The 26,261-nt window shown below is 37.4% G+C and overlaps 3 protein-coding genes and 1 pseudogene across 10 annotated transcripts in view; 2 read left to right on the top strand and 2 right to left on the bottom strand.

Annotated features, from left to right (window-relative positions):
- The first annotated feature begins 1,479 nt into the window (after positions 1 to 1,479).
- LOC127442978 (testis-expressed protein 9-like) lies at positions 1,480 to 5,346 on the top strand. The gene is made up of 12 exons (XM_051701450.1): positions 1,480 to 1,499; positions 1,899 to 2,023; positions 2,189 to 2,252; positions 2,435 to 2,514; positions 2,635 to 2,683; positions 2,779 to 2,843; positions 2,962 to 3,140; positions 3,282 to 3,364; positions 3,449 to 3,622; positions 4,320 to 4,454; positions 4,959 to 5,093; positions 5,210 to 5,346. Exons 1-12 carry the CDS (start codon positions 1,491 to 1,493, stop codon positions 5,294 to 5,296), a joined length of 1,185 nt encoding a protein of 394 aa, XP_051557410.1. The 5' UTR covers positions 1,480 to 1,490; the 3' UTR covers positions 5,297 to 5,346.
- A 188-nt stretch (positions 5,347 to 5,534) lies between these two features.
- Positions 5,535 to 10,413, bottom strand: LOC127442984 (calmodulin-like protein 4). Of its 2 annotated transcripts, none has more exons than XM_051701461.1 (6): positions 10,255 to 10,413; positions 8,588 to 8,658; positions 8,466 to 8,496; positions 8,013 to 8,153; positions 6,031 to 6,219; positions 5,535 to 5,722 (listed from the first exon to the last, which is right to left on the bottom strand). In XM_051701461.1, exons 2-6 carry the CDS (start codon positions 8,588 to 8,590, stop codon positions 5,625 to 5,627), a joined length of 462 nt encoding a protein of 153 aa, XP_051557421.1. In that variant the 5' UTR covers positions 8,591 to 8,658; positions 10,255 to 10,413; the 3' UTR covers positions 5,535 to 5,624. The 2 variants fall into 2 exon arrangements, with proteins under 2 accessions (XP_051557421.1, XP_051557418.1); XM_051701458.1 differs by having other exon boundaries at positions 8,588 to 8,648.
- Positions 8,636 to 21,605, bottom strand: LOC127439863 (ceroid-lipofuscinosis neuronal protein 6-like; annotated as a pseudogene).
- Positions 13,355 to 26,261, top strand: part of LOC127446661 (oxysterols receptor LXR-alpha-like) — a 26,206-nt gene continuing 13,299 nt past the window's right edge. For 2 of the 7 annotated variants that reach the window (XM_051708227.1, XM_051707820.1), the window contains exons 1-2: positions 13,513 to 14,065; positions 20,350 to 20,494. The gene's annotated coding sequence lies outside the window, so the exon portion shown is untranslated. Of the gene's footprint in view, positions 13,477 to 13,509; positions 14,066 to 20,279; positions 20,495 to 26,261 lie in introns of those variants that run through there. The other 5 variants (XM_051707892.1, XM_051708065.1, XM_051707980.1 and 2 more) reach the window with 5 other exon arrangements.

Here is a 26,261-nt window from a genome sequence, read left to right as displayed (position 1 = left end):
TTGTCTTAAATTCTAAAAGGTAACATGTTTAATTAATTTACTGGGTTTTTTCATGTTGAGTCTGAAGTCGCAGCTGGGCTGTTTACGTAGAAATGTGATTTTAGACCAAAAAAACGTTTCTGTTTTGTGTTTAATGATATTTTTATTTTCAGCTTGTAAACTATGTAAATGTTATCACCAAATTAAAACAATAAATCTTGTTTTGAAGCATCTTAATGTGGTGAACGATCATGCTAATGGATGCGCTGCATATAGCGCGCTGTCTCTCTATGCGAACATTAGAGTTCATAGAAACATAATAATTATAACATTAGAAAGCTGAGACTTTCTTTTTCACCCCCATCCATATCCATATTGGAGTAGGGCACAGCGGAGAAAGCCTCCGCCATCTTTTCCCATTTAACCGCCTCGTACTTTCCGATGTGATATTATTATCAAGCTTCCCAGGGAGAACTTTTTCCTTAGCAGTAATTTCCTCATCAAGAACATCCAGCTCTTGTAGATTTTGTTTCTTTTATTTTCCTCCATGTCAAATTAAAAGTTAAAACTTAGTTTTATAAGTCATAAAATGACCATAATATGTCATTAGAGAATTAGGAAACATGCTAAGTTGAAATACTCGCTTCTCCGATAACAATGCTAATGCTACTTTTAAGTTTCCATTCCGGGCCGGAATTTCTGTTTATGTTTTGGCCTGTGTGATCCCGCCCACTATCCACTCACCAATAGTATTTCGACACCACCGGGTTGCCAGATTTGAACAAGTTTGCAGGCAAACAACACTGTGTGCTGCAGCCACGGAAGCCAGCAAACGAACTAGATCAGAGATAACAGATTCCACCCGACCATCCATCTAAAAACCACCATGACCAGATGTGTAGTAAAACAAGGATGAATACTGGAGATGCCTTTGGAAGATGGAGACAGCTTAAAGCCCAGAAATCCTTTAAAACGGATCCTGTTGCGTGTCCTCATTCTGGCAACCCGCATGAGCTTCGAGTCTGGGGCGGGGCAGACAACTTAACATATAGTACCTTAAATGACTATCGCGAGGTGCTGCCTACTTAAAAAAATTATTTTTAAAAAATGATTAGCTGATTAACCAGTGTTGAAATACTGAATTTGTCGTAGGCTATTAGACAAGGCAAGCCCATGAGCAGGCTGATAAAACAACGACAAAGCCTGTCTTTTTATTCTTAAGAAAAAAAATTAAGATGTTCTTAAGAAGATATTTGAGAACTTCTTAAGAATTTTTCAAGAACTGCACTTAGGAATGTTCTTACGAACTTCTTATAATTTATCCTAAGAACTTTTTTAATTTTCTTCTTAAGAACATTTTTCTTCAATGGTGGTTTGGAGCGACGCCCCTGCAACTGTACCCCTTTCTGGATGTTTGGACCGACGAAGCAAAGGGAAGTTAGGCACTGTTGCATAGCAACGGCGTCTCTTCTTCGCCCAGAAACATGGCTGACAGTACACACAGACCCGCGATGTCCACCGTAAGTTTAACAACAAAAACTGGATATCTTCTTTTCTGATTATGCCCTATTTTTTTATACACATCTACAAAGTACACATTTTATTGTTAAATCAACTCATTTATGTCAAATCTCAATATACAGTTCTTTTACATTTCGATCGTAATCAAACACCATTTTCTGGAGTCCAAAGGATGAAAATGAATGCTGTTGCCTGATAGAGATTGAGCATTAGATTAACAGTGCTTTAAATTAACAAAAGTAATTAGAATGATACATTCTGATGACAGAGACAGATTCACAATTAAAATCATGTAACTATATTGCTGTATAGTTATAGTAATATATTACTAGCATGTAGTCACGTGCTATATTACTATACATTTCCAACAAGAATACGGATATTCTTTTCTTTTTAAGTTTAAAAAGCCTCAAACAGCAGGTTCAGAAAGGCCCTCCAGACCCAGATCTCAGAACAGGCCTTCCTCTATCCCTTCAAAGAAACCACCTCAAGTGGACCTCTTAGCCAAAGAAGAGGAATACAAGTATGTATGGGTTTAGTACTGATTAGTACTTACCTTCAAACTTGTACCCAGTTACTGCATAACAAGTCGCTTACTAAAAGGATTTTAGGGAGATATAAATATATAAATACAGTTATTTCTTACAAAGTATAATATGTAACTGATTGCAACTGTGATATTCTTTAGGCGTCTCAATGCAGAGCTAGAGGCAAAAACGGCAGAACTTGTGCGGGAAGCAGAAAAAGTAATGGTAAGACTCCAGAAAACAAGATCAATGTAAAAAAACAAAACATGGATTGAAAAATAAATTTCTGAAAGAAAGAAACATGTACGGTACTTTTGTTGTGTGTGCATAGTTTATGGCTTACAGTATGTGTGATGTTGCAACAAACCCAGGTGCTGACACTGTATGTTTTTGACAATGGTTTTCAGAGGGAACAAAATGAGGTGCTCTCAAAGCCAATCTCTTCCCACCTCTCCACTGACATTGAGTGTGATTTTGTGGTTTCAGGGTAAGAGGTCCTTACAAGTTGAATGACATAGCCTTTCATTGACTTGAAGAGTTTTTAAAACATATGCATAATGGACATCACTTGCTGTCTACCAGCCTAACTTTATGTCTGTCTTATTAGGAAGGTAGATCTAAAACAAACACACACTTCAAAGCAGCCTACCACAAAGGTACACAACACACCAACAAAAATTAATAAGTGCAAATGTGTATTCGACACAGGACCTCATTAGTTACAGGAACCCATTTTTGTTTTGTTATGTAGGCATTGAGAAATAAGACCTCTGCAAAGCCAAACAAGCCAGGCTCAGGAAGCAAGAATAATTTTCAGTAAGTGTATTCTATTTTATTTATTCAATTCAAAGATTTATGCAAGGTATATTTTGAGTTTTGCTTTTTTCTGTCAAAAATGTTTGGGTAGAGTGTCAACAGTTCTTTCTTTTTGTAGAAAAGTATCACAGACTGTGGTTGATGATGTTGCCATTCCTGAAGACTTTGGGGATTTCTCACTAGCTAAGACAATTAGCATAATTGAGGACAAAATGAGTGATGATGTTACGGAGGAACACTTGCAGGATGACATTATGCCAAGTGCTGGGGATGAAATGGGTGCAGGTAGGTTAAAGAGTCCAACTACATTACAATATTGGTGCTATAATGCTATTATACTATTTGCATTGTGGATTACATATTAATTAGCCATGTCACCATTGTAATCTCACAATTATTGAAGCATCACTCATAAACATCATTTTTTCATGTTTCTAGAGGCTCAAATTAGGTTTTTGAAGGCAAAACTTCGAGTAATGCAGGAGGAATTAAACAGACTGTCATTTGAATGCAACAAGAAGGTAAGAAGTTTGAGATATGTTGGTTAATCTGTTCAGTCAGGTCAAGATCCTCTTGTTCAAAATCTTTTAACATTTGTCTTGAAGGATGATGAAAACAGTACTTTAAACAGCAAACTGAAGGAAATGGAGGAGGAACGGACAAGACTGCAGAGGACCACAAATGTCCAGCAGACTCAGATTGAGAAGCAAAGGGCTTTTGCTGAAGAATCCAAGAGAAAGTGTGAGGGTCTGCAACAGCAAGTGGCAGTACTACATAAGGTAATTGAGTTGCTGGCAAATTTGAATCAAAATTTTCACCTCAATCTACTGAAACACAATCAATTAAAGTCTTTACCCTACAGTGTGAACCCTTAACCCAATATCAACTGCAAGGTAACCACTATGGGTATCAGTAATGGTTATATTTTTAACCTCAATGCATCTCAACCTGTTTCCTGTTCCACAGTTCCTGTTAATTAGAAATGTGCCAGGATCCAGAGTTGTGGAATCCCTGGCATGAGCCCTTTAACCTGATTTGTCCTCAGTGTGTAAAACGACACTATGCCACAGCTGCTCAGAGAGCAGATCACACTGCTATTGGCCTTCTGGGATAGATATCTTTGGAACTCAAAGATCTTTCCCTTATGGCAGGGACATGGAAACTGAATAAGTATAAAGAATAGCATAGTCAGACAAAATGTCAAATCAGAATGGGCCATATCACGTAACAAAAACACATTCACTGTCTTCTTATTTCAAACTACACTTATTACATGTAAGTGATGTTTGGGTGGAGTGAAAACATTTCTACCCCTACTCACGATCCAACTTTTTTTTTAACAAATACACCATTCATTCTTCATTTGGTCATCTGCAATATGCAAACACATTTTGCACAGAATTTTTTTCAGTACAGTATTCTTCTGACCAAGCCCAATTACCTGCGGACATAATTGTCGACCTTTGTACATCTTAGGAGTTGGAAGGCATGAAGAGGGCCCATAAGCAGGCAGCCAGCACCCACAGTGCTACAGAGGTGCGGTTGAATAGAGCTCTGGAGGAGGTTGAGAAGACCAAAGCTCAACTTAACAAACTCAAACAGAGCAGTAAGGTAATGTGAGCTTGAATAAACCTTTGCTGCATTCAGCAAGTGATTCTATCCATCCATCCATCCATATATTATGGAATCTTTTTATGTGTCACAAAACCTTGAGTAAACTTTGTTGTGCTGCAACTCTTCTTGCTGGAATGTGCCACCTATAATGTGATTGGGATGTAATAGTTGCATAATTGGTGCAATTCTCTTTACTGTACCTAAATCACTGCTATCTGTATGTGGTAAAAAAAAAAATATATACTTTTTTTTCTGCTGCATTGGCTATTGTACAGGTTTATAATATGTCAGATTAACTGTAATTAAGAAATGTTTCACATAAAAAAAAAAAATGTTTTTGATTAAAGGGTCTATCTTATAGGTGAACTTGCTCAAGAATAAAATTACATGTATTAAGTATTTTCGAGGCTAAGTTATGACAACAATTTCTGACTTTCAGAAGTATTTCATATTGATAATGTATTTTGTTTGTTTGTCCTCATCTTTTTTTTTTACCTTAAGGATTCAACCTGTCAGGAGCAGCAAAGGATTGAAAGCTTACAAGCTGAGAACAGAAAACTGGAAAGACAAAAGGCTGAGCTCATCACGGGTTTTAAGAAGCAACTTAAGCTAATAGATATTTTAAAAAGACAGAAGGTAAAAAAAAACTCTTAACAATTACTCTAAAGTGTACTTTTCAATTACAATATCATACCTAATTAACTACACTTTCTTTAAAGCATTTAATGTTTGTGTCATTACTGTTTTAACAGATGCATTTTGAAGCGGCCAAGATGTTGTCCTTCACCGAAGAGGAGTTTATGAAAGCTTTGGATTGGGGAAATAACAGTGTCTCATAGGTTTCTATATTGTATAGCTTGTACAAAATTTAAAAATAGAGAACTTTGTGTTAAGAGCTCATTCACTGGTTGATCTGTGGTTGCTCTGGTTAAATTTGGTTCTATTAGCCCTGTCACATATGTTCAGACTACATCTTGATTCCCATCTTGTGGTGAATAATAAGTTACAAATGTATTTCAAAACACACTGAAATTGAGTTTATCATTTAATCAATTGTTATTTTTATATACAATGTATACAAAGAACAGAAAAATCCCACTCTTGCCAGTAAATAATTGCATTACTCAGGATAAGCTTCCAACCCACTCATCTACAGATACTTGTTCATTAGTAGTCCACTGTAGGAAGTGTGACCATTCTGGTGAACTCCTCATAATGAATTCGTCCATCAGGTCCAACATTAGCCTCCTTAAAAAGCCCATCAACTGGAAAATAATTCAAAAACACAAAAATAACAGTTATGCAACACAATTCATTTGGTCTTATAGGGTTTACTGTATATTTTAGTATGTTATACAAAACAGAAACTTTTGTTCTAAATACAAAAATCTCAAAATACATTAAACACTGAAAATACACTCCCTGCACCCATGAAAAGGTTTCGTCTGTAGAAATGTGAAAAATTAAAATCAAATCAGTCCTGATCCTGACATTTTAAACACAGTTGCCCAATTTGTCACATGTGCTAATATTTGACTATATCAGCATAAGCCCAGAAGCTAAATCTTAATACCCTCTTTATCAGTGAGCTTTTCTCCCAGGCCAGTGAGTTTGGCCCGCAGCTCATAGTCCATAATGTAACCCTTCTTGTGTTTGTCTGTCATACGCATAGCCTCCAGAATTTCAGTCTTAGGATCCTCCTGCTGCATCTGTCTGTGAATCATGGTTAGAAACGTGGAAAAGTCCAGCTCCCCTGTCTTATCTGTGTTGAGGATACAGCATATAAGATTAAATACAGTGGTGTGAAAAAGTGTTTGCCCCCTTCCTGATTTCTTATTTTTTTGCATGTTTGTCACACTTAAATGTTTCAGATCATCAGACAAGTTTAAATATTAGTCAAAGATAACACAAGTAAACACAACATGCAGTTTTTAAATGAAGGTTGTTATTATTAAGGGAAAACAAAATCCAAACCTACATGGCCCTGTGTGAAAAAGTGATTGCCCCCTAAACCTAATAACTGGTTGGGCCACCCTTAGCAGCAACAACTGCAATCAAGCGTTTGCGATAACCTACAATGAGTCTTTTACAGCGCTGTGGAGGAATTTTGGCCCACTCATCTTTGCAGAATTGTTGTAATTCAGCCACATTGGAGGGTTTTCGAGCATGAACTGCCTTTTTAAGGTCATGCCACAGCATCTGAATAGGATTCAGGTCAGGACTTTGACTAGGCCACTCCGAAGTCTTCATTTTGTTTTTCTTCAGCCATTCAGAGGTGGACTTGCTGGTGTGTTTTGGATCATTGTCCTGCTGCAGAACCCAAGTTCGCTTCAGCTTGAGGTCACAAACAGATGGCCGGACATTCTCCTTCAGGATTTTTTGGTAGACAGGTAGGTGTTACTTTTACGCCAGATGTAATGGGACACACACCTTCCAAAAAGTTCAACTTTTGTCTCGTCAGTCCACAGAGTATTTTCCCAAAAGTCTTGGGGATCATCAAGATGTTTTCTGGCAAAAATGAGACGAGCCTTAATGTTCTTTTTGCTCAGCAGTGGTTTTCGTCTTGGAACTCTGCCATGCAGGCCATTTTTGCCCAGTCTCTTTCTTATGGTGGAGTCATGAACACTGACCTTAACTGAGGCAAGTGAGGCCTGCAGTTCTTTGGATGTTGTTGTGGGGTCTTTTGTGACCTCTTGGATGAGTCGTCGCTGTGCTCTTGGGATAATTTTGGTCGGCCGGCCACTCCTGGGAAGGTTCACCACTGTTCCATGTTTTCGCCATTTGTGGATAATGGCTCTCACTGTGGTTCTCTGGAGTCCCAAAGCTTTAGAAATGGCTTTATAACCTTTTCCAGACTGATAGATCTCAATTACTTTCTTTCTCATTTGTTCCTGTTTCTTTGGATCTCGGCATGATGTCTAGCTTTTGAAGATCTTTTGGTCTACTTCACTTTGTCAGGCAGGTCCTATTTAAGTGATTTCTTGATTGAGAACAGGTGTGGCAGTAATCAGGCCTGGGTGTGGCTAGAGAAATTGAACTCAGTTGTGATAAACCACAGTTAAGTTATGTTTTAACAGGTGGGGCAAACACTTTTTCCACACAGGGCCATGTAGGTTTGGATTTTGTTTTCCCTTAATAATAACAACCTTCATTTAAAAACTGCATGTTGTGTTTACTTGTGTTATCTTTGACTAATATTTAAACTTGTTTGATGATCTGAAACATTTAAGTGTGACAAACATGCAAAAAAATAAGAAATCAGGAAGGGGGCAAACACTTTTTCACACCACTGTAAGTATTAACTAACATTAAACAAAGCAAAGAATACATTCAGACAACAAAATTATAGATATTATTTCTCAAGGATTTGGGTTTTCCAAATAGCACTAGTCCAATATACATCCCTATTAGCCACAGGTGGCACATAACAATGTATGAAAGAGCACACACAGGAAGACATGAAATGAAAAAATGTTTGGTGCAGACCTACAATAGTAGATAATTCATATTCATAACTCTATGTTATGTTTATTATGATGTCTATCAAAATGTTACCTATTTTGTGGACTTGTAGATGTCTGTCCACTTCACTATAAATTGGACTTGTACCCAGGCAGCGCATGACCGTGATAAGGTCTTTGGCATCAATCTTCCCCTTTCGTTTCTTATCATAAAGGGAGAAACATTCTTTGAACTCTACATGGGGACAAGAAAATGATTTGGTAAATTTGCATCCATATGTTACATGCACTCAAACAAGTTTTAAAGACCATATTTGAAAAAATGGAATAATACATTTAAATACAGTAAATAAGACATTACTAAAATGTAATGTTCTATTTTTCTTTATCACTGACGATGAGTCACATACCATTCATGTAATTTTAGAAATGGAACTAACAACTTTCAAGTTTAAAGTGCTTTTTGCCTTAATTTACTAGGTCCGTGGACTACAAAGCTTATAGCACAGATGTAAATGGCACATAATATCAGAATAACACAGCTCACCATCAATCTGAGTTTGTGATAAGAATTTTGCCTGTAAAGCAAGGTTAAAAACAGATTAGTTGAAAAATTAATCAACTAATCTGAGAATTACATTTTTTAGAGAAAAATAACTTCAAACTTACCATTTCTATACACGTTTCAGCTGTTCAAGGAGAGTCACTTCTTCTGGATTATCTGTAGGAACTAAAGTTCACTGCAATGTTAATGTATTTGATAGCCTTGTTGTCATAGGAACTTTGATATACAATTCCACCTGTGGCATTATCCTGTCTGCCGCAGTAGGTGCAGCTCATGACTGTCACACTGGAGCTCTAAAATAAAAGTCTTTTCAGTGAGTAAAAACGTGTCATCTTTAAAAGTAAAAAAAGTGTCAACTTTATTCAGATGTAGGAAGTATATAAAAGCAACAATATTTCAATTAGTCACAATATTTCAATAAGTCACAATGATGAACTGTCTTTGTAATTCAGTGAAAAACACAATTACAAACAAACATGGCATTGTACAGTATAGTTTGTCTTGTGAAGACTAAACTAAATCCAACTCCAGACTAACACTCTAACCATACAGTCTCTAACCATTAAATTACAATACTTTCAGTTTTATTCAGTGTCCACACATTACAATTGGTCAAAGAAAAACAATAATTTTTGGTAAAGTTGCCATTACCAATGAAATATGGTTCAAAATGAGCCTAAATCTATGTCAAATAAATTGCTGTGTTTTAACTGCCTTTGATGTGTAAGGTGTAAAAGGACTAAGGCTCAGGAACATAGATGATACCAGGACAATTTTTGTGCAAAACTAATCCGAGTAGCCTAATGATAAAGTTATAGAAGAGGAAACTGCCATTTCTGTCTAACATGAAACCCATCTGCCTCACAGTGGCAACCATGGCAAAAAAGGTGAAGATATACAGGATGAAGATCTGCCCACTCAGTAATCAGATACCTGAAACATCAGACCGTTCACCATTTAAAATGTTTTACTTACATTTATTTGCTTGATGTATTGTTGAATCTAAGGATTGTGTTTTAAAGGGTCTATATGTCAGTAACTACAATCACAAAAAAAAAAAAAAAAAAAAAAAAATATTAAAGTCAACATAACATAGAAACTTTCTTAATACACATTCCTAGTCTTATTGTGCATGATTAATTGGTGCACATTATTCTAATGGGGGGGGAAACATTTGTCTATTTCATCAAAAAATTTCACCTCTAAACAAATTTCCTTTTGGCTGGTGTCACCAAGCGCTAATATTTTCAACCTCTTCCCCAACACCTGGCTTCATTCTACTATGTAATACCAAAGCGCTTTCAAGGCAAGTCAGTCCATTCCGCGGCCATCTTTGGTATGCTCCTGGGAAGCTACTGTATTTTCCAAGGGTCTGCTTGAATGGGGAAAGACCGAAATCTCCAAAATGGTTGGTCAAAATTATTATCAAAGAACTTATTTCAAATCAGCAGTAAAATCTGACAACACTGGTATTATAAATTATGCTTCTTTAACTCGGATCACGAAAAAAAATTCTATTTTTCAGGCTGGTTCAGCTAATGCGCATGCACATTTTCGAGTTGACTGACAGGTAATGTTTTTATCAAAAAGGTGACTGGCTCTTTTACCTGACGCAAACACACGTGAAGCAAATCTCGTCATCAGCGGAGTGCTTGAGCACTGAACGAGCGCAGCCCGATTTTTCTAACCACTTGTCCCTGAACGTGCAGAATGTGCATGCACCTGGAAATATTTGCACAAATTTGTGGGTCCACAAGGTGGCATTACTCACATTTGAGCCTGAAGAGAAATAGTCCGGTGTCTTCTAACAGTCGTAGCGCGCATGCACCAACTGCCTGTGTATGCGCGCACTGTCAAATGGAGTATATTTCGCGTTCAACTGTCCACAGACGCCGAGCATTTGCATAAAATTCTAAATATACTTTGAGCTTAAGGCGGGACTTCCTTTTCTACATCTGCCATATTGGGTGTTCCAATTTCTTCCATTCATTATTTTATTCCCCCCCCCCCCCCCTTTTTTACCCAATTTGGAATGCCCAATTCCCACTGCGCTTTTTAAGTCCTCGTAGTCGCGTAGTGATTCGCCACAATCGAGTCTCCCACCAGTTGTATGCTGGCTCCCATGCCGAAAGTGATGTTGCTGAGGTAAACAGCGGAGCGAGGCAGGGCTGTGTGACTCCTCTCAATCAGCTTAAGCAGGTTACAGTCATCAGTCATTTCACATTCAGTCTATCACAAACTAAAGCACATTATATATATATATATATATATATATATATATATATATATATATATATATATATATATATATATATATATATATATTAGTTCTAACTTTCTCTTAGTTTTATAGGATTTTTCGTTCATTACTAGTTTGTACCTTTAGTAATAAGAATGGTGTAATGACATTGTACGCCATGTGAAAATAATCTCTAGCACTGGGCTTGTTCAGAGGAAACCAGAGGCAGGACGATCTAAATGAAGAACATCCAATTGCTGTATGGTATACTAGTTCAAATAAAAACCAACCTTCAGATCCTTACAATTTAAGGCATAAACCACATCTTGGTTTAAAATGTACCATAGCAATTAGCCTCTCAAAGTCCAGTATCAGTTCTGCACAGTGAAACAGAGCCAGAGATCTGTGTGAAACTGGGACTGAGCTGCTGCTGCTGCTGCAGAAACTGTTTTCTTGCTTCCAGTCCTCCCTTTGAGCAGAGTACAACAGCATATTTATTAGTTTCTATTTGTTGCGCACATACAGAAGGCCCATACTGCCATCTGCCGGACTCACAGGACACTTGTCGAAACTCTAGACATCGTTGCTGTCTGTCTCAGCATTAGGCAATGATAATAGTCTTTTAGAGCCTCAAGATTTGATTTATGATATTTTTGATTATACGTTGTTAGTGGAATACTACTGTTGGCATAATGCTGTCTAATGGCAAATAAAATTCTTCACATTTTCAAACCATTAAAGAATTAAAATAATGATAATTATTATTACCACAAATATCACTGTAACATGCAATACTTCCAAAACAATTTTAGACCATTTTTTCCCTAATTATTTTTATAATTTGAGTTTGTAGCCTTAAAAAAACAAAAACAAAAACAACAACAAAAAATAAATAAATAAATAAATAAATAAAAAAATAAAAAAACATTGGAAGGTGTATGTATTCATTATATATAAATGATGACCAGTAACAGCATCTAAAAAAATACAGGCCTATTTCAATTCAACCTAAACTCTTGATTTTCAATTACAGCTTTGCAATATTGTTTGATGAATATGATTAAATTCTGACACTTTTAAATGAGTTGTTATTATTAATATGAAAATCCATTAATTATTTTTATACAGCACCATCTGACTGAGAAAGTCTCGCAGTCTGAATGGGTACATTTTTGTTTCTTTTAATCAAGTAGTTTTTCATAGAAATATTTTAAAGGAATATTCCTTGCTCAATACAAGTTATGCTCAATTGACAGTATTTTTTTATGACCACACAAAAAATGTATTTTGACCACTTTTTCTTAAAGAAAAAAAAATCAAGGTTACAGTGAGGCACAATGGAAGTAAATGGGGCCAATTTTTGGAGGGTTAAAATACAAAAAATGTGAAGCTTATATTTTATAAAATCAATTACATTATGCTTCTATTAAAACATGTGGATTATTTGAGCTGTGAAGTTGTTTAAATAATTGTTTCTGTGCGATTACATGGTTTACGGCATTATACACACTCGTCATGGCAAAGAAGTTGTCAAATTGAATATAACTTACACAGAAACTTTTAGTAAGTGATTTTATCACATTAAAATCATGTTAACATGCATATTGTTTACGTCTTGTGGGTGCACTCAGTAATCCTCATTAAAAAAGTTTAACTTCTAAAGACATGAATTGTAATTTTGAAACATATGTAGGAAATCATGACCACTCACATTAAAATGAAGACTCCAGTCATATCAATAACCTTATAAAAGCTGTTTTATTCTACATGGAGAGGCTCCGCATATGGGGGCTGCCATATTATAATCACATGACCAGCCAAATACTGCTCGCTTAATCTCAGTAAACATCCTGTTATTTGACACTTTCACTCAGTGATTAAAGTAATCATGGCTGACTGTGAATTGTGAATTTTTACATTGGCATCAGTAACTGAAAACTATTGCGTTTGAATGATGCTGCATCCAGGTGTCAGTGTAAGTCTAAGACGACATGAACAAGAACTTAGTGCACCTTTAAAATTGGAGAAGGTCTGCACATGTTAAAATCACACGACCTTAATCTCAGTAACCATCCTGTAATTTGACACTTTTACTCATTCATTAAAGTAATCATGGCTGACTGTGAATACTAAATTTCTATGATGGCATCTGAAACTGAAAACTATTGAGTTTTAAATGATGCTGCATCCAAGCCGTTAGGTGTCAGTGTAAGTTTAAGATGACACAAAGACAAAAGTTACTGAGTGCACCTTTAATGTTTACAGATTGACCACATTCACTTCCAATGAAGGCGCCTCACTGTCACTGTAACACACATTTTTGCTTTTTTAAGAAAAAGGAGGCACATGTTGAAAATAATTTTTGTGGTAATCAACATTAAGCCAGAAATATTCTCGATTGAGCATAACTTGTATTGAACCCAGAATATTCCTTTAATTTAGTAAAACGAAATTAAATTTTGCACCATTATTTACAGTAAAACGTTATCCATATTTACAACACCGATTCGTCAAATTCCGGCCTTGTCGATATATGGCACTTGCCAGACTTTTATTTTGAAAGCAGAAGACAATAACAGCCCTCAGACTGTATGTGGCCATCTTAGAGTCTCTCTCTCTCTCTCTCTCTCTCTCTCTCTCTCTCTCTCTCTCACTCACTCACTCACTCACGGCCTGCTCAGGCGTTTCTCTCTTCCTATCGCCAGTGTAAAGTTCACCGTGCTGGATTAATCTTGTCATCTTCAGCTAAACGAGGTACCCGTCATTAGAAATCTGCACATTATTTTCATTTAGCCACCATTTGATCACGTGAGCTCTTGGGAGCGTTACATGAGTGTTGAAGCTCTGCCGTGTGTGTGTATGTGTGTGTATTAGCTCATGTAGCTGTCATGATGGGAGTCCATCTGAACTCACACAGACATGTCTGTCAGTGCTGCCCAATCTGACGCTCTTGAACACTTCTGATCAAACAAAAGCTGTCAAAATAACTTGCCTTAAATCTGTCTTGTTCAACTACGAATATAGCTGTAGGAAGAGTTTCTATATGTTTATGTTATCACACAGGAGTTGTTTGGAGCGCAGGCTAACAGGGTGATTTGGCTAGCTGATTATTGTTGCCTCTCAAACTGCATGCTGTAACTCAGTACGATGTGCTATGACTTGCATTGTTATAAGCTGCTGTGCTGGCCATCGATCAGGTCTTGAGTTTATCTGGTCTCTAATCTTCAAAGCTTCAGTATTTGTGGTGAGGTGCACAACTTCCCGTGAACTGAAGCCTACATGGAGTTATTTTGAGCTATCTACAGTTGCATCTAGCAGAAATAAATTCAGCGAATTAGTACCCGTAAGTTATTTTCGACTTGTTTTCGAGTAGTTTAAGTCCATGAAACGATGGCTAGCTCATTTTAAGCGCAGCAGGTCACAATAAACAGCCACAGGTGCGTTTCATCTAATCAGTCCTGTGAAATGAGTTTATCCGAGGCAATTTAGTGAGGAATAGATGAGGGTATACAGTCGTTATCATCGATATGTTTGTCAAAGAACAGTATTTGGCTAATTGTTTGTGTCTGGAAGGTCATTTAAACGTTAGCTCAATGTGACAACTAACGATTATTTTGATAATTGATTAATCTAACGATTATTCGACATTTATTGCAATGGTTAATCATTAGCTCTTAACCAATTATTCAGCTTGTGCATCGACTTAAAAGGTTGTATTAAACGTGCTTACTAACAATAAAGAGGACAAAATCATCTTTTAAAAATATGACATTCACCGAATTAAAGGGAGAGAAATTCTTTTCATGATACTTTGACATATAAGAGGACATTGTACTATAAAACATACTGTAAGTTTTAGAATTCAGAAATTCCTCTCAGCCCAAAAAGAGCATTTATTGTTTCCACCCTGCAAAAACGACTCACTTGTGACGTAAAAGATAGGAGTCATTTGAATAGCGGTGCCTCCACAACATACATAATCGTGGCGGTGAATTCAGAAAGAGAGAGGGGCTGAGGGACGGCAACACTGAAAGTTGCACTATTTTTACTGTAGTTTGCTTTTAACCAACAAAGGCTGCATTTAGATTGCAAGGCTTAATGGACAGATCCGATCTTTTGTCCATATCTGATTTGTTTTTAGTCCCGCCTGTTTACATTCACTGAAGACGTGACTCATATCTGATATCTGAGTTTACATTAATCTCCCGCCCAAACTCGAATGATTCTGTTACTGATCGTTTTCACTTATGAGCGCCACGGTTCACCCTCTGGTTTTGAATAGCCTTGTGTTATTTAATATTTTCAAAAGCTGGCAAAATTGCATGCAATTAATTAGGCAAAAAAAGGCCAAAGCAACTTTTCACTGCTGCTAAAGTAAGCACGGCTTTAATGATTTCAACATTGGTTAGACGAGTGTGACTAAAGACCTGTTTGGACGGGATTAGTTTTCCTGACATACAGTATGTCCATAAAGTAGCTAATTATTACTGCGGACATCTGTAATATTTACTGTCAATTCGCATGCATGGGATAAGCAGTGTAGGGCTGCAACTAACTATTGTTTTGATAATCGACTAATCTAACGATTATTAGAACAATTATTCGACTATTCTGCGAGTGCCCCGACTTAAAAGGTTGTAATAAATGTGCTTAATAATAATAAAGAGGACAAAATCATCTTTTAAAAATACCTCTAAATGACATTCACTGAATTAAAGGGAAAAAATGACTTTTTATTATGTTTAATTCAGTAAAAAAATTCACAGCAAAAAATCCTATTGTTATTAAGTGTTTTGTCTTGTTTTCCATTTAAAATTGTCTAAAAATCCTTAAAAACAGATATATTTACCTGATAAACAACATATAAGATATTTAGACTAGCTTTAAGAGAACGTATCTTAAATATAAGTGTATTTTGTATATATGTGTATTTTTTCTCTTTGTTATACTTCTGCAAGTGCAGTAAAGACCAAATATACTTATATTCATGATCTGTTCTCTAAAAGCAAGTCTAAATATCTTTTATGCTGCTTCTCAGGGGAATCTTTTTTTTTTTTTAAAGGATTTTTAGATATTTTAAAATATTTGTATTTTTAATATTATATTCAAAATTCTCGGATAACAGTTTTTTTATTGTGCAGTATTGCTGCTAAATAAAATGTACGTTGTTTTAATGGAGTTTTAATATTTATATTGGAAAACAAGCCAAATAAAAAACGTATTTTGTTGCAGTGTATAATGGGGCGAATACCCTCTCTCACTTTTCTGTTCACTTCAGTCCATTGTTAACTCAAAAAAACAAACTCTCTTTAATTAATAAAGCTGCTTATTGCCAATTTTCTTCAAGATAAGAAATGCACAGTGACATATACACTACCAGTCAAAAGTTTTGAAACACTTGACTGAAATGTTTCTCATGATATATTAATTTATTTAATTATAAATCTAAAATTTAATTTAAAAGAAAAAGTTTTTGAAATTGATGACTTGAACCAAATAATAAATAAAAGCAGCCAATAAGTGCCCAACATAGATGGGAACTCCTTCAATACTGTTTAAAAAGCATCCCAGGGTGATACCTCAAGAAGTTGGTTGAGAAAATGTCAAGAGTACATGTCTGCAAATTCTAGGCAAAGGGTGACTACTTTGAAGATGCTAAAATATAACACAGTTTTGATTTATTTTGGATTTTGTTTAGACACAACATAATTCCCATAATTCCATTTATGTTATTCCATAGTTTTGATGACTTTACTATTATTCTTAAATGTGAAGAAAAAAATTTATAATAAAGAATGAGTGTTTCAAAACTTTTGACCGGTAGTGTATATTATGATTCAGTAAGTCGCGAGCCATCATGTTATAATCTAGCTGCATTAAGCGTGCGTGCCTGTGGGACAAGCGTCCCCGCCACAGAGTGTGCCTCAGCCAGGTGCAGTTTCAGTCTCTCCCCCTTAGATCGGGACATTCGTGCAACTCATAGAAGAGGCGCTGACTGCACAGAGAAATGCCAGTTTTGGAGTTTGTAATTATTTACATGATCTGCTTCCTTATTATTTTAACTTTAATAAAGCTAAAACACATTAAATATAACTGCATTTAAGATGTAACCCCGGTGTTTCCATTAATGATGCTCGACACGTGAGTTTTGCTTCAGCGGAGTGGCAGCTCCAGCTCCACTTATCCCACAACGAAAGTGTTTCTGTATTTACTTATTTTTAATTTTTGTATTATTTCCTCATACTACACGATCTACATCACCTGAAGCTGTTTGGAAAGTTTAGAGTGCATCTGGACTGTGAGCTGTGTGTTCTTCCTCTCCTCAGTCAGGCGTGAACTGCAGTGCTGCTCTCACGTGTCATCATTAGAGTTTAATGTGATCTCATGTTACGTTAAATGACATCAAACAACTATTCGACAACGAACATTTTTGTCGACAATTTTTGTTGTCGATAACGTCTTATCATTTCAGCCCTAGTCACAAGGCATTTGTCAAGTTGTTTGTTTACAGTCGTGGAGGAAATCTTGACGTCAAGCGCAGTAGTTAAAAACTACACCACAAGTGTGACCCATTACTCATATAAAGTTCATACATATTTTAACTCATGCCTTTTAGACAAGCTTTTAGACAACCACTTTTAAAGGAATAGTTCACCCAAAAATGAAAATTCTCTCATCATTTACTCACTGTCATGTTGTCCCAGATGTGTTTGACTTTCTTTCTTCTGCAGAACACAAATCAAGATTTCTGGAAGAATATTTCAGCTCTGTAGGTCCATACAATGCAAGTGAATGGTGACCAGAACTTTGAAGCTTCAAAAGCACAAAGGCAGCATAAAAGTAATCCATAAGACTCCAGTGGTTAAATCCATGTCTGCAGAAGCGATATGATAAGTCTGGGTGAGAAAAAATATCAATATTAAAGTCCTTTTTACTATAAATCTCCACTTTCACTTTTTACCTCTTCTTTTATTTGTGGTGATTCACATTCTTTGTGCATATCACCACTATGGCCAGGACGATAATGTTTGAAAGTAATGAAAAGGTCAAAAAATCGGATTTTTTAAACCGTATTTAACCACCCTTCCGTTTGCCGTCACGCAAGTATCCATCTACGACAACAGATGGAAAATTACTAGTACAAATTAATATCTAAAGACAAATATTCAGTAAATGTATAATAACATGATGATAGTAATAATGATTATTGATGATAATAATTATTGAAATATAAATACATTTTAGGTTCAAGGTGAATGTGTTTTTGTATTATTTTATGATTTAATCGCATGTATAGGCTATATTTAAATTGAACCTGTAGAGTTGTGTTCACAATACATGTTAAGCGCGAATTGCTCTGTGGAAATAAAGAGAACTAAACTTCGAGATCATTTGCAGCTTTCTCACAGATGACACTATTGTTGCAAACAGTTTTCAGACAAATGAAACAGAAAAGAAAGAGTGCAGCCCACCACTGTGGCGGGCAGTTGAGCAAAATTGCCCACCAGGCGCATAATATAGGCTACCCGCATTTGGCAGCTGCTAATTTCATACACTCTGCCGATATTTAATACATTTGCCGACTACCCAGCTCTATGGTTTTGCAATTTCCAGATGTTGTTGATCATTGTCTATCAGTGAGTGTTGCAATCGGGATATATAGGTCCTATCACCCAGCCCAAATTGCCACCTACTGGACAGGGAGAAGAATTCATAGTAAAAAAAAGACTTAAATATTGATTTGTTTCTCAGCCACACCTATCATATCACTTCAGAAGACATGGATTTAATCACTGGTGTTGTATGGATTACTTTAATGCTGCCTTTATGTGCTTTTGGAGCTTCAAAATGTTGGTATCCATTCACTTGCATTGTGAGGATCTACAGATCTGAGATATTCTTCAAAAAATCATAATCTGTGTTCTGCAGAAGAAAGAAAGTCATACACATCTGGGATGGCAAGAGGGTGAGCAAATGATGAGAAAATGATTTTCTATTACTATTCCTGTAAATTTGGGGCTTGCCCAAGTCTGTTTCAGTGAAACCAGCTCCCTCATCTTCTATCTTTTTGTCTACTGTATATGTTTATCTGCTGATTTTGCATCTGTCAGAAGCAGTTTTTAATTTAATTGTAGAATCTAAAAAGTAAATATTAGTTTATGTGTTGTGTTTGTAAGTCACATACAGCTGAACTGTATTCTAAACACAAATTATGCTGCCTTCTTGTATTATGAAGCTGCACACTATGTATAGTAAGATTTATGACAAATTATAAAGGAAACTTCTGCAGAATGGGACAACACTACTTCCTAAAACATGGTGAATCTTAACTTAAACCTATTTTTGAGGGTTTGAAACTTTCAGGCAGCTTTTTGAAATAGATTCAAAGTAGGCGTATGTTCAACAGACTGATAGTTAATTACACTCTGAAAGATGGCTTAATTGTTTCAGTTGTTCATTATGACACTATGCAGCTATGATATCTGCCAAATGACCTGACTCTTTTTCTGGCTGATAAAGAGCATACTAGTTTGCAGGACAAAGGTCACCACCCACTGATAAACTGTGCCGAACATTGGACATTGGAAGAAGCCAATCATTGGTTTACTTAAGGTCATGTTCAATTGTGTTAAATTCTAATGAAATCTAAAAACATTCATTGAATCCTCTGGCAAAGGGACGTTGAGAAATGGCAGGATTCTTTCCCCGTTTTATAACTGATCCATTGTCATTTTATACAGCTGAGAGCTGATCATCCTGCCATTTATGAACAAATCTTTCTTAAGAATCTTTTCAAGCAGATTCCACTTTCCAGCCATAGAAATGATTGCTCAAAAATTGTGTTATGCGATTAATGTTCGATTTTGAATAGTCTGGGGCTGTTCTTGGTAGCTTTGGTTTCCATTTTATTGATGAATTTATATATTTTTCCTATCATGGCAGAGAGTCATAAGTTTTGTAAGGATGGTGACATAACCTGGACTTTGGTCTGTTTCTGGTGTAGCTGTAGCGTGGGGATGGTGCGATACCAACGAAAACCGTCATTGACATTATTATGGCAGTAACAAATTTTATGGTGTCGAGTAGCCAGGCTCCCATTATTGTTTGTTTTTATTTTAGTATTAATGAACACACACAGATATCCAGGCAATATCCTCATTGCCTCACAACGATGTCTTGGTTTGTGCACCCTGTATGGTTTCAATAAATGCTTCCTTCTTATTTTCTTCTAATATGGGTCTCCACTGCAATATTCTATGTGTGTCTGTTCAGTGACTCTGTATCTTACAGTGTTAAATTCTGAGATTTGTAAAAGATGTAGTTTGGGAGACACGCTTATAAGAACAGAAAGCTTGAGTTCAGGCCTCTGTGGGGATTTCACAGCCATGTGAACGACCGATAGTAACCTTGCATGTGCCCTCTTGCTCTCTTTTCCATCCTGCTTTTTTTCTTCTCACTCACTCACTCATCCACTTTCTCTTCTCTCGCTCTTTCCCTTTTGCATGTTTTCCTCTCCTGCTTTTCTTGTTTTCTTAAAATCATTCTGAGCACCTCAGCTTTGGAACTCTGTAACATCCATACAGAAGACGGACCATCCTGTTTCTTCTCTCTCTGTTTTGCTGTCAGTCAGAAAGCTGTGACAAAGAAGAGGCTCTTGTAGGAGAGAAGTTTCCTCTGATGGCATCCAGACTATTGGAGAAGATAAACACGATGTGCTGCTAGCGACACACGGAGCAAGATGGACAGACAATAACAAATTGTCACAGTAGGGGTAAGTGTCAGTCTCACTCATGATGAGGCCATCTATCACTTCAATTCAAATGCATACAAACTCTGCTGGTTTTATCTATACATTTAGCATGATTCTCAAATCTACTTCCGCTTAATTGTTACATAGTCATAGGCCTCTTGTTTATCACGTTAATATTTTATCTTATCTATTTGTTTTTTTGTTATAATGAAGGTTCTGATCGATCCAGTTGTTAGGATGCGTAAACTCTTAATAACTGATGTCTGACATGTAGTGATCGACTGATATGTGTTTTTTATGCATGATGCCGATATCCAGAGAGCAGGGTGGCCGATAGGCCGATACAATGCTGATATATAACACAATTTAATATTGTAAATAACATAAACATAAAATAAACTCTTATTTAGCACTATATTTACTCAGTTTCACACAAAACGTTAACTGTTTAGTCATCAAATTTTAGTAATTTATTTGCATATGAAGAAATTGTTAATATATTAAGTAGAAGGACTTAACAGTACACACAGTAGTCCAGCAACCATGAATGGCATGTCCACGTTAGCAATCGCATTTACTCCAAAAATACCAAATCATACCAATTGTACATATAGTGCATAGTGAATAAGACATTTACTTGTAGCAAACGTGAAGCGCTTTTACCTTGAAGTTGCACCAGTGACTGTTTAGCAGAGATGGGCCACTTCTATTAAAATGAATGGGAAAAATTAGAACGCCCAACTGCAGCCAACGGTCAACGGATGTAGATAGGAAGTCCCGCCTTACAAGTAAAAAGCCAATCACCTTTTAGATACAGACACCGCTTTTCAATTATCTCGAGAATGTGCATGCGCATTAGCTATAAAAGCTGGGAAAATTGCTTTTTTAGCGTAATCTGAGATAAAGAAGCACCATTTATGATACCTGTGTTGTCAGATTTTACTGCTGATTTGAAATCTGTTCTCTGATCGTAATCTTGATCGACCAACCGTTTTGGAAATTTTGGTCTCCCGAGAGCATTCCAAACATGGTTGACAGTGGACTAACTTGCTAGAAAGACTTTGGTCATCCAGCGAATAGCAGCAATCTTCTGACAGTTTAAATGACCTGGATCACCTGCTTGGATCGACATGGAGTGACCATCATGATTTGTGAATGAGAGGAATTTTTTATCCTGATACTGACGTTTTTGATTCTGGCTGATAGAATACGCACTTCAGAGGAAGATATTAGATGAGCGCTCGACGGGAAAAAAACGCTGGATTTTTGTGAGGTTCGTGGATTACATCTGTTTAAACAAGATATCTGCATATTTGCAGACTGTATATAATAGAAGTTTTATTGATATTTGCCTTTTATCATTAAAAAAGTGACAGGGAACTGTTGAGGAGAGACGGTTAGAATACATGCTTCAGAGGAAGATTTATGAATGTTTCACAGGACGCTGGATCTGCTGAAGTTTTGTGAGGTCGGGTTATTACATCTGTTTAAACGAGATATGCACATATTTGCAGACGGTATATTAGTTTGATTGATATTTGCCTTTTTATCATTAGACAAGACAGTTAAAAGTTACAGTGAACTGTTGAGGAGAGAGAGGGAGCATGAAACAGGCGAACACTTTAACATTATGAGCTCAAATCGTCTGTATGCAGACCGTTTAAATTACACTGTGTTGCACATTGGTCTATTATTGTAGTAACAGGATGGCATGTAACAACAAAACTGGTCGTTTACATGTCTCAGTCACTTCACATGCAAGCAGCCAATTCTCGGCACCCTCAAGAAACAAATCGGCCAAAGGGGGAAATTTATCGGCCGATTAAAAAAGTTAGAATATCGGCCGATTTATCGTCTCGGCGATATATCAGCCGACCACTTCTGACGTCTATACACATGTCATATTTTAAGTGAACTATAACGTGTGTGCATATTTATATACATACAGTGTATCCGGAAAGTATTCACAGCGCTTCACTTTTTTCCACATTTTGTTATGTTACAGCCTAATTCCAAAATGGATTAAATTCATTATTTTCCTCAAAATTCTACAAACAATACCCCATAATGACAACGTGAAAGAAGTTTGTTTGAAATCTTTGCAAATTTATAAAAAAAAAAATGAAAAAAATCACATGTACATAAGTATTCACAGCCTTTGCTCAATACTTTGTTGAAGCACCTTTGGCACCAATTACAGCCTCAAGTCTTTTTGAATATGATGCTACAAGCTTGGCACACCTATTTTTGGGCAGTTTCTCCCATTCTTCTTTGCAGGACCTCTCAAGCTCCATCAGGTTGGATGGGGAGCGTCGGTGCACAGCCATTTTCAGATCTCTCCAGAGATGTTCAATCGGGTTCAAGTCTGGGCTCTGGCTGGGCCACTCAAGGACAGTCACAGAGTTGTCCCGTAGCCACTCCTTTGTTATCTTGGCTGTGTGCTTAGGGTCGTTGTCCTGTTGGAAGATGAACCTTCGCCCCAGTCTGAGGTCCAGAGCGCTCTGGAGCAGGTTTTCATGAAGGATGTCTCTGTACATTGCTGCATTCATCTTTCCCACGATCCTGACTAGTCTCCCAGTTCCTGCCGCTGAAAAACATCCCCACAGCATGATGCTGCCACCACCATGCTTCACTGTAGGGATGGTATTGGCCAGGTGATGAGCGGTGCCTGGTTTCCTCCAGACATGACACTTGCCATTCAGGCCAAAGAGTTCAGTCTTTGTTTCTCATGGTCTGAGAGTCCTTCAGGTGCCTTTTGGCAAACTCCAGGTGGGAGTTCAATCGGGTTCAAGATTGTGGCTTCCATCTGGCCACTCTACCATACAGGCCTGATTGGTGGAGCGCTGCAGAGATGGTTGTTCTTCTGGAAGGTTCTCCTCTCTCCACAGAGAAATGCTGGAGCTCTGTCAGAGTGACCATCAGGTTCTTGGTCACCTCCCTGACTAAGGCCCTTCTCCCCTGATTGCTCAGTTTGGCCAGGCGGCCAGCTCTAGGAAGAGTCCTGGTAGTTCCAAACTTCTTCCATTTACGGATGATGGAGGCCACTGTGCTTATTGGGACCTTCAGTGCTGCAGAAATTTTTCTGTACCCTTCCCCAGATCTGTGCCTCGATACAATCCTGTCTTGTAGGTCTACAGACAATTCCTTGGACTTCATGGCTTGGTTTGTGCTCTGACATGCACTGTTAACTGTGGGACCTTATATAGAAAGGTGTGTGCCTTTCCAAATCATGTCCAATCAACTGAATTTACCACAGGTGGACTCTAATCAAGTTGTAGAAACATCTCAAGGATGATCAGTGGAAACAGGATGCACCTGAGCTCAATTTTGAGTGTCATGGCAAAGGCTGTGAATACTTATGTACATGTGATTTTTTTTTTGTTTTTTATTTTTAATAAATTTGCAAAGATTTCAAACAAACTTCTTTCACGTTGTCATTATGGGGTATTGTTTGTAGAATTTTGAGGACAATAATGAATTTAATCCATTTTGGAATAAGGCTGTAACATAACAAAATGTGGAAAAAGTGAAGCGCTGTGAATACTTTCCGGATGCACTGTTAAGATTAATTAAGAAAAATTAAGAGACCACTGCAAAACTAACAGTTTCTCTGGTTTTACTATTTATAGGTATGTGTTTGAGTAAAATGATTTCAAATCAAATCAAATCAAATCAAATCACTTTATTGTCACACAGCCATATACACAAGTGCAATGGTGTGTGAAATTCTTGGGTGCAGTTCCGATCAACATAGCAGTCGTGACAGTGATGAGACATATACCAATTTACAATAACATCAAATTAACACAGCACAATTTAAACATCTGTTATACATAATTAAACTCAACTTAAAACATCAAATTAACAACACAATTTAAACATCTGTTATACATAATTACACAACTTAAAACATCAAATTAACACAACACAATTTAAACATCTGTTATACACATAATTACACTCAACAATATACAAATAATAACATACATTGTACAGTATACAATATGCTGTTTTTGTTTTTTTGTTTTTTACTATATAGATACTATATAGATACACATTATTCAATAAAAATTAAAATATATATAAAAAAAGTATATATATATATATATATATATATATATATATATATATATATATATATATATATATATATATGGAATGTACAGTATTGTACTGTATTGACATTCAGGCTGTCGGTTGATAGTCAGTTGTTAAGAGAGACATAATATAATAACAGTAATATAATTTATGACAGTCCGGTGTGAGATAAAAGAGTAATAAAGTGCAGGGCTGATGTATTTTGATCGTGGGAGATCAAGAGTTCAGAAGTCTGATTGCTTGGGGGAAGAAGCTATCATGGAGTCGGCTGGTGCGGGTCCTGATGCTGCGATACCGCCTACCTGATGGTAGCAGTGAGAACAGCCCATGGCTCGGGTGGCTGGAGTCTCTGATGATCCTCCGAGCTTTTTTCACACACCGCCTTGTATATATTTCCTGGAGGGAGGGAAGCTCACCTCCGATGATGTGTTTGGCAGTTCGCACCACCCTTTGCAGTGCTTTGCGGTTGTGGGCGGTGCTATTGCCGTACCAGGCGGAGATACAGCCAGTCAGGATGCTCTCCACAGTGCAGGTGTAGAACCGTGTGAGGATGTGGCGGTTCATTCCAAACTTCCTCAGCCGTCTCAGGAAGAAGAGGCGCTGATGAGCCTTCTTCACAACGACTTCAGTGTGGATGGACCATGTGAGTTCCTCAGTGATGTGGACACCCAGGAACTTGAAGCTGCTGACTCTCTCCACTGGTGCTCCATTGATGGTGATTGGACTGTGTTCTCTGTCTTTTCTTCTGAAGTCCACCACAAGCTCCTTTGTCTTACTGATGTTGAGGGAGAGGTTGTGCTCCTGACACCAGTGTGTCAGAGTGTGCACCTCCTCTCTGTAGGCTGTTTCATCATTGTCAGTGATCAGACCTACCACCGTCGTGTCATCAGCAAACTTAATGATGGCATTGGAGCTATGTGTTGCCACACAGTCATGTGTGTACAGGGAATACAGTAGTGGGCTGAGAACACAGCCCTGCGGGGCTCCAGTGTTGAGGGTCAGTGATGAGGAGATGTTGCTGCCTATTCTAACCACCTGGTGTCTGCTTGACAGGAAGTCCAGGATCCAGCTGCACAGCGAGCTGTTTAAGCCCAGAGCCCGGAGTTTCTCATCTAGCTTGGAGGGCACTATGGTGTTGAATGCTGAGCTGTAGTCTACAAACAACATTCTCACATAAGTGTTCTTTTTTTCCAGGTGGGAGAGAGCAGTGTGTATTGTAGATGCAATGGCATCATCAGTGGAGCGGTTGTTGCGGTATGCAAACTGCAGCGGGTCAAGATTGAGTGGTAATACAGAGCAGATGTAATCTCTGATTAGTCTCTCAAAACATTTGCTGATGATGGGGGTCAGAGCAACAGGATGCCAGTCATTTAAACAAGTTATTTTTGATTGCTTTGGAACAGGCACAATGGTGGATGTTTTAAAGCATGTGGGGACTACAGACAAAGAGAGGGAAAGGTTGAAAATGTCCGTAAAAACACCAGCCAGCTGGTTTGCGCACGCTCTGATGACGCGGCCCGGAATGCCGTCTGGACCCGCGGGTTTGCGGATATTCACCCGTCGGAAGGATCGGGTTACATCTGCTACAGAGACGGAGAGTGAACTAACCTCTGTAGCTTCGGCCGTGAGAGCTCTCTCCGCGAGGGCGGTGTTATTTCCCTCGAAATGAGCATAAAATGTATTTAGCTCA

The sequence above is a fragment of the Myxocyprinus asiaticus genome, chromosome 1, assembly GCF_019703515.2.
Source record: "Myxocyprinus asiaticus isolate MX2 ecotype Aquarium Trade chromosome 1, UBuf_Myxa_2, whole genome shotgun sequence".
In the NCBI taxonomy this organism is placed as follows: domain Eukaryota; kingdom Metazoa; phylum Chordata; class Actinopteri; order Cypriniformes; family Catostomidae; genus Myxocyprinus; species Myxocyprinus asiaticus.
The sequence above is the reverse complement of the archived record's forward strand: the minus strand, read 5'-3'. Positions and strand labels throughout refer to the sequence as shown.

Bases quoted from the DNA above. Each gene is read 5' to 3' on its own strand.
- LOC127442978 (XM_051701450.1), top strand. The intron at 2,515-2,634 runs GTAAGAGGTCCT...CTGTCTTATTAG, and splicing joins TGTGATTTTGTGGTTTCAGG to GAAGGTAGATCTAAAACAAA. The intron at 3,623-4,319 runs GTAATTGAGTTG...TGTACATCTTAG, and splicing joins AAGTGGCAGTACTACATAAG to GAGTTGGAAGGCATGAAGAG.
- LOC127442984 (XM_051701461.1), bottom strand. The intron at 8,154-8,465 runs GTGAGCTGTGTT...GTCCCCATGTAG, and splicing joins ATCACAAACTCAGATTGATG to AGTTCAAAGAATGTTTCTCC. The intron at 6,220-8,012 runs GTAACATTTTGA...TCCTCAACACAG, and splicing joins TCTACAAGTCCACAAAATAG to ATAAGACAGGGGAGCTGGAC.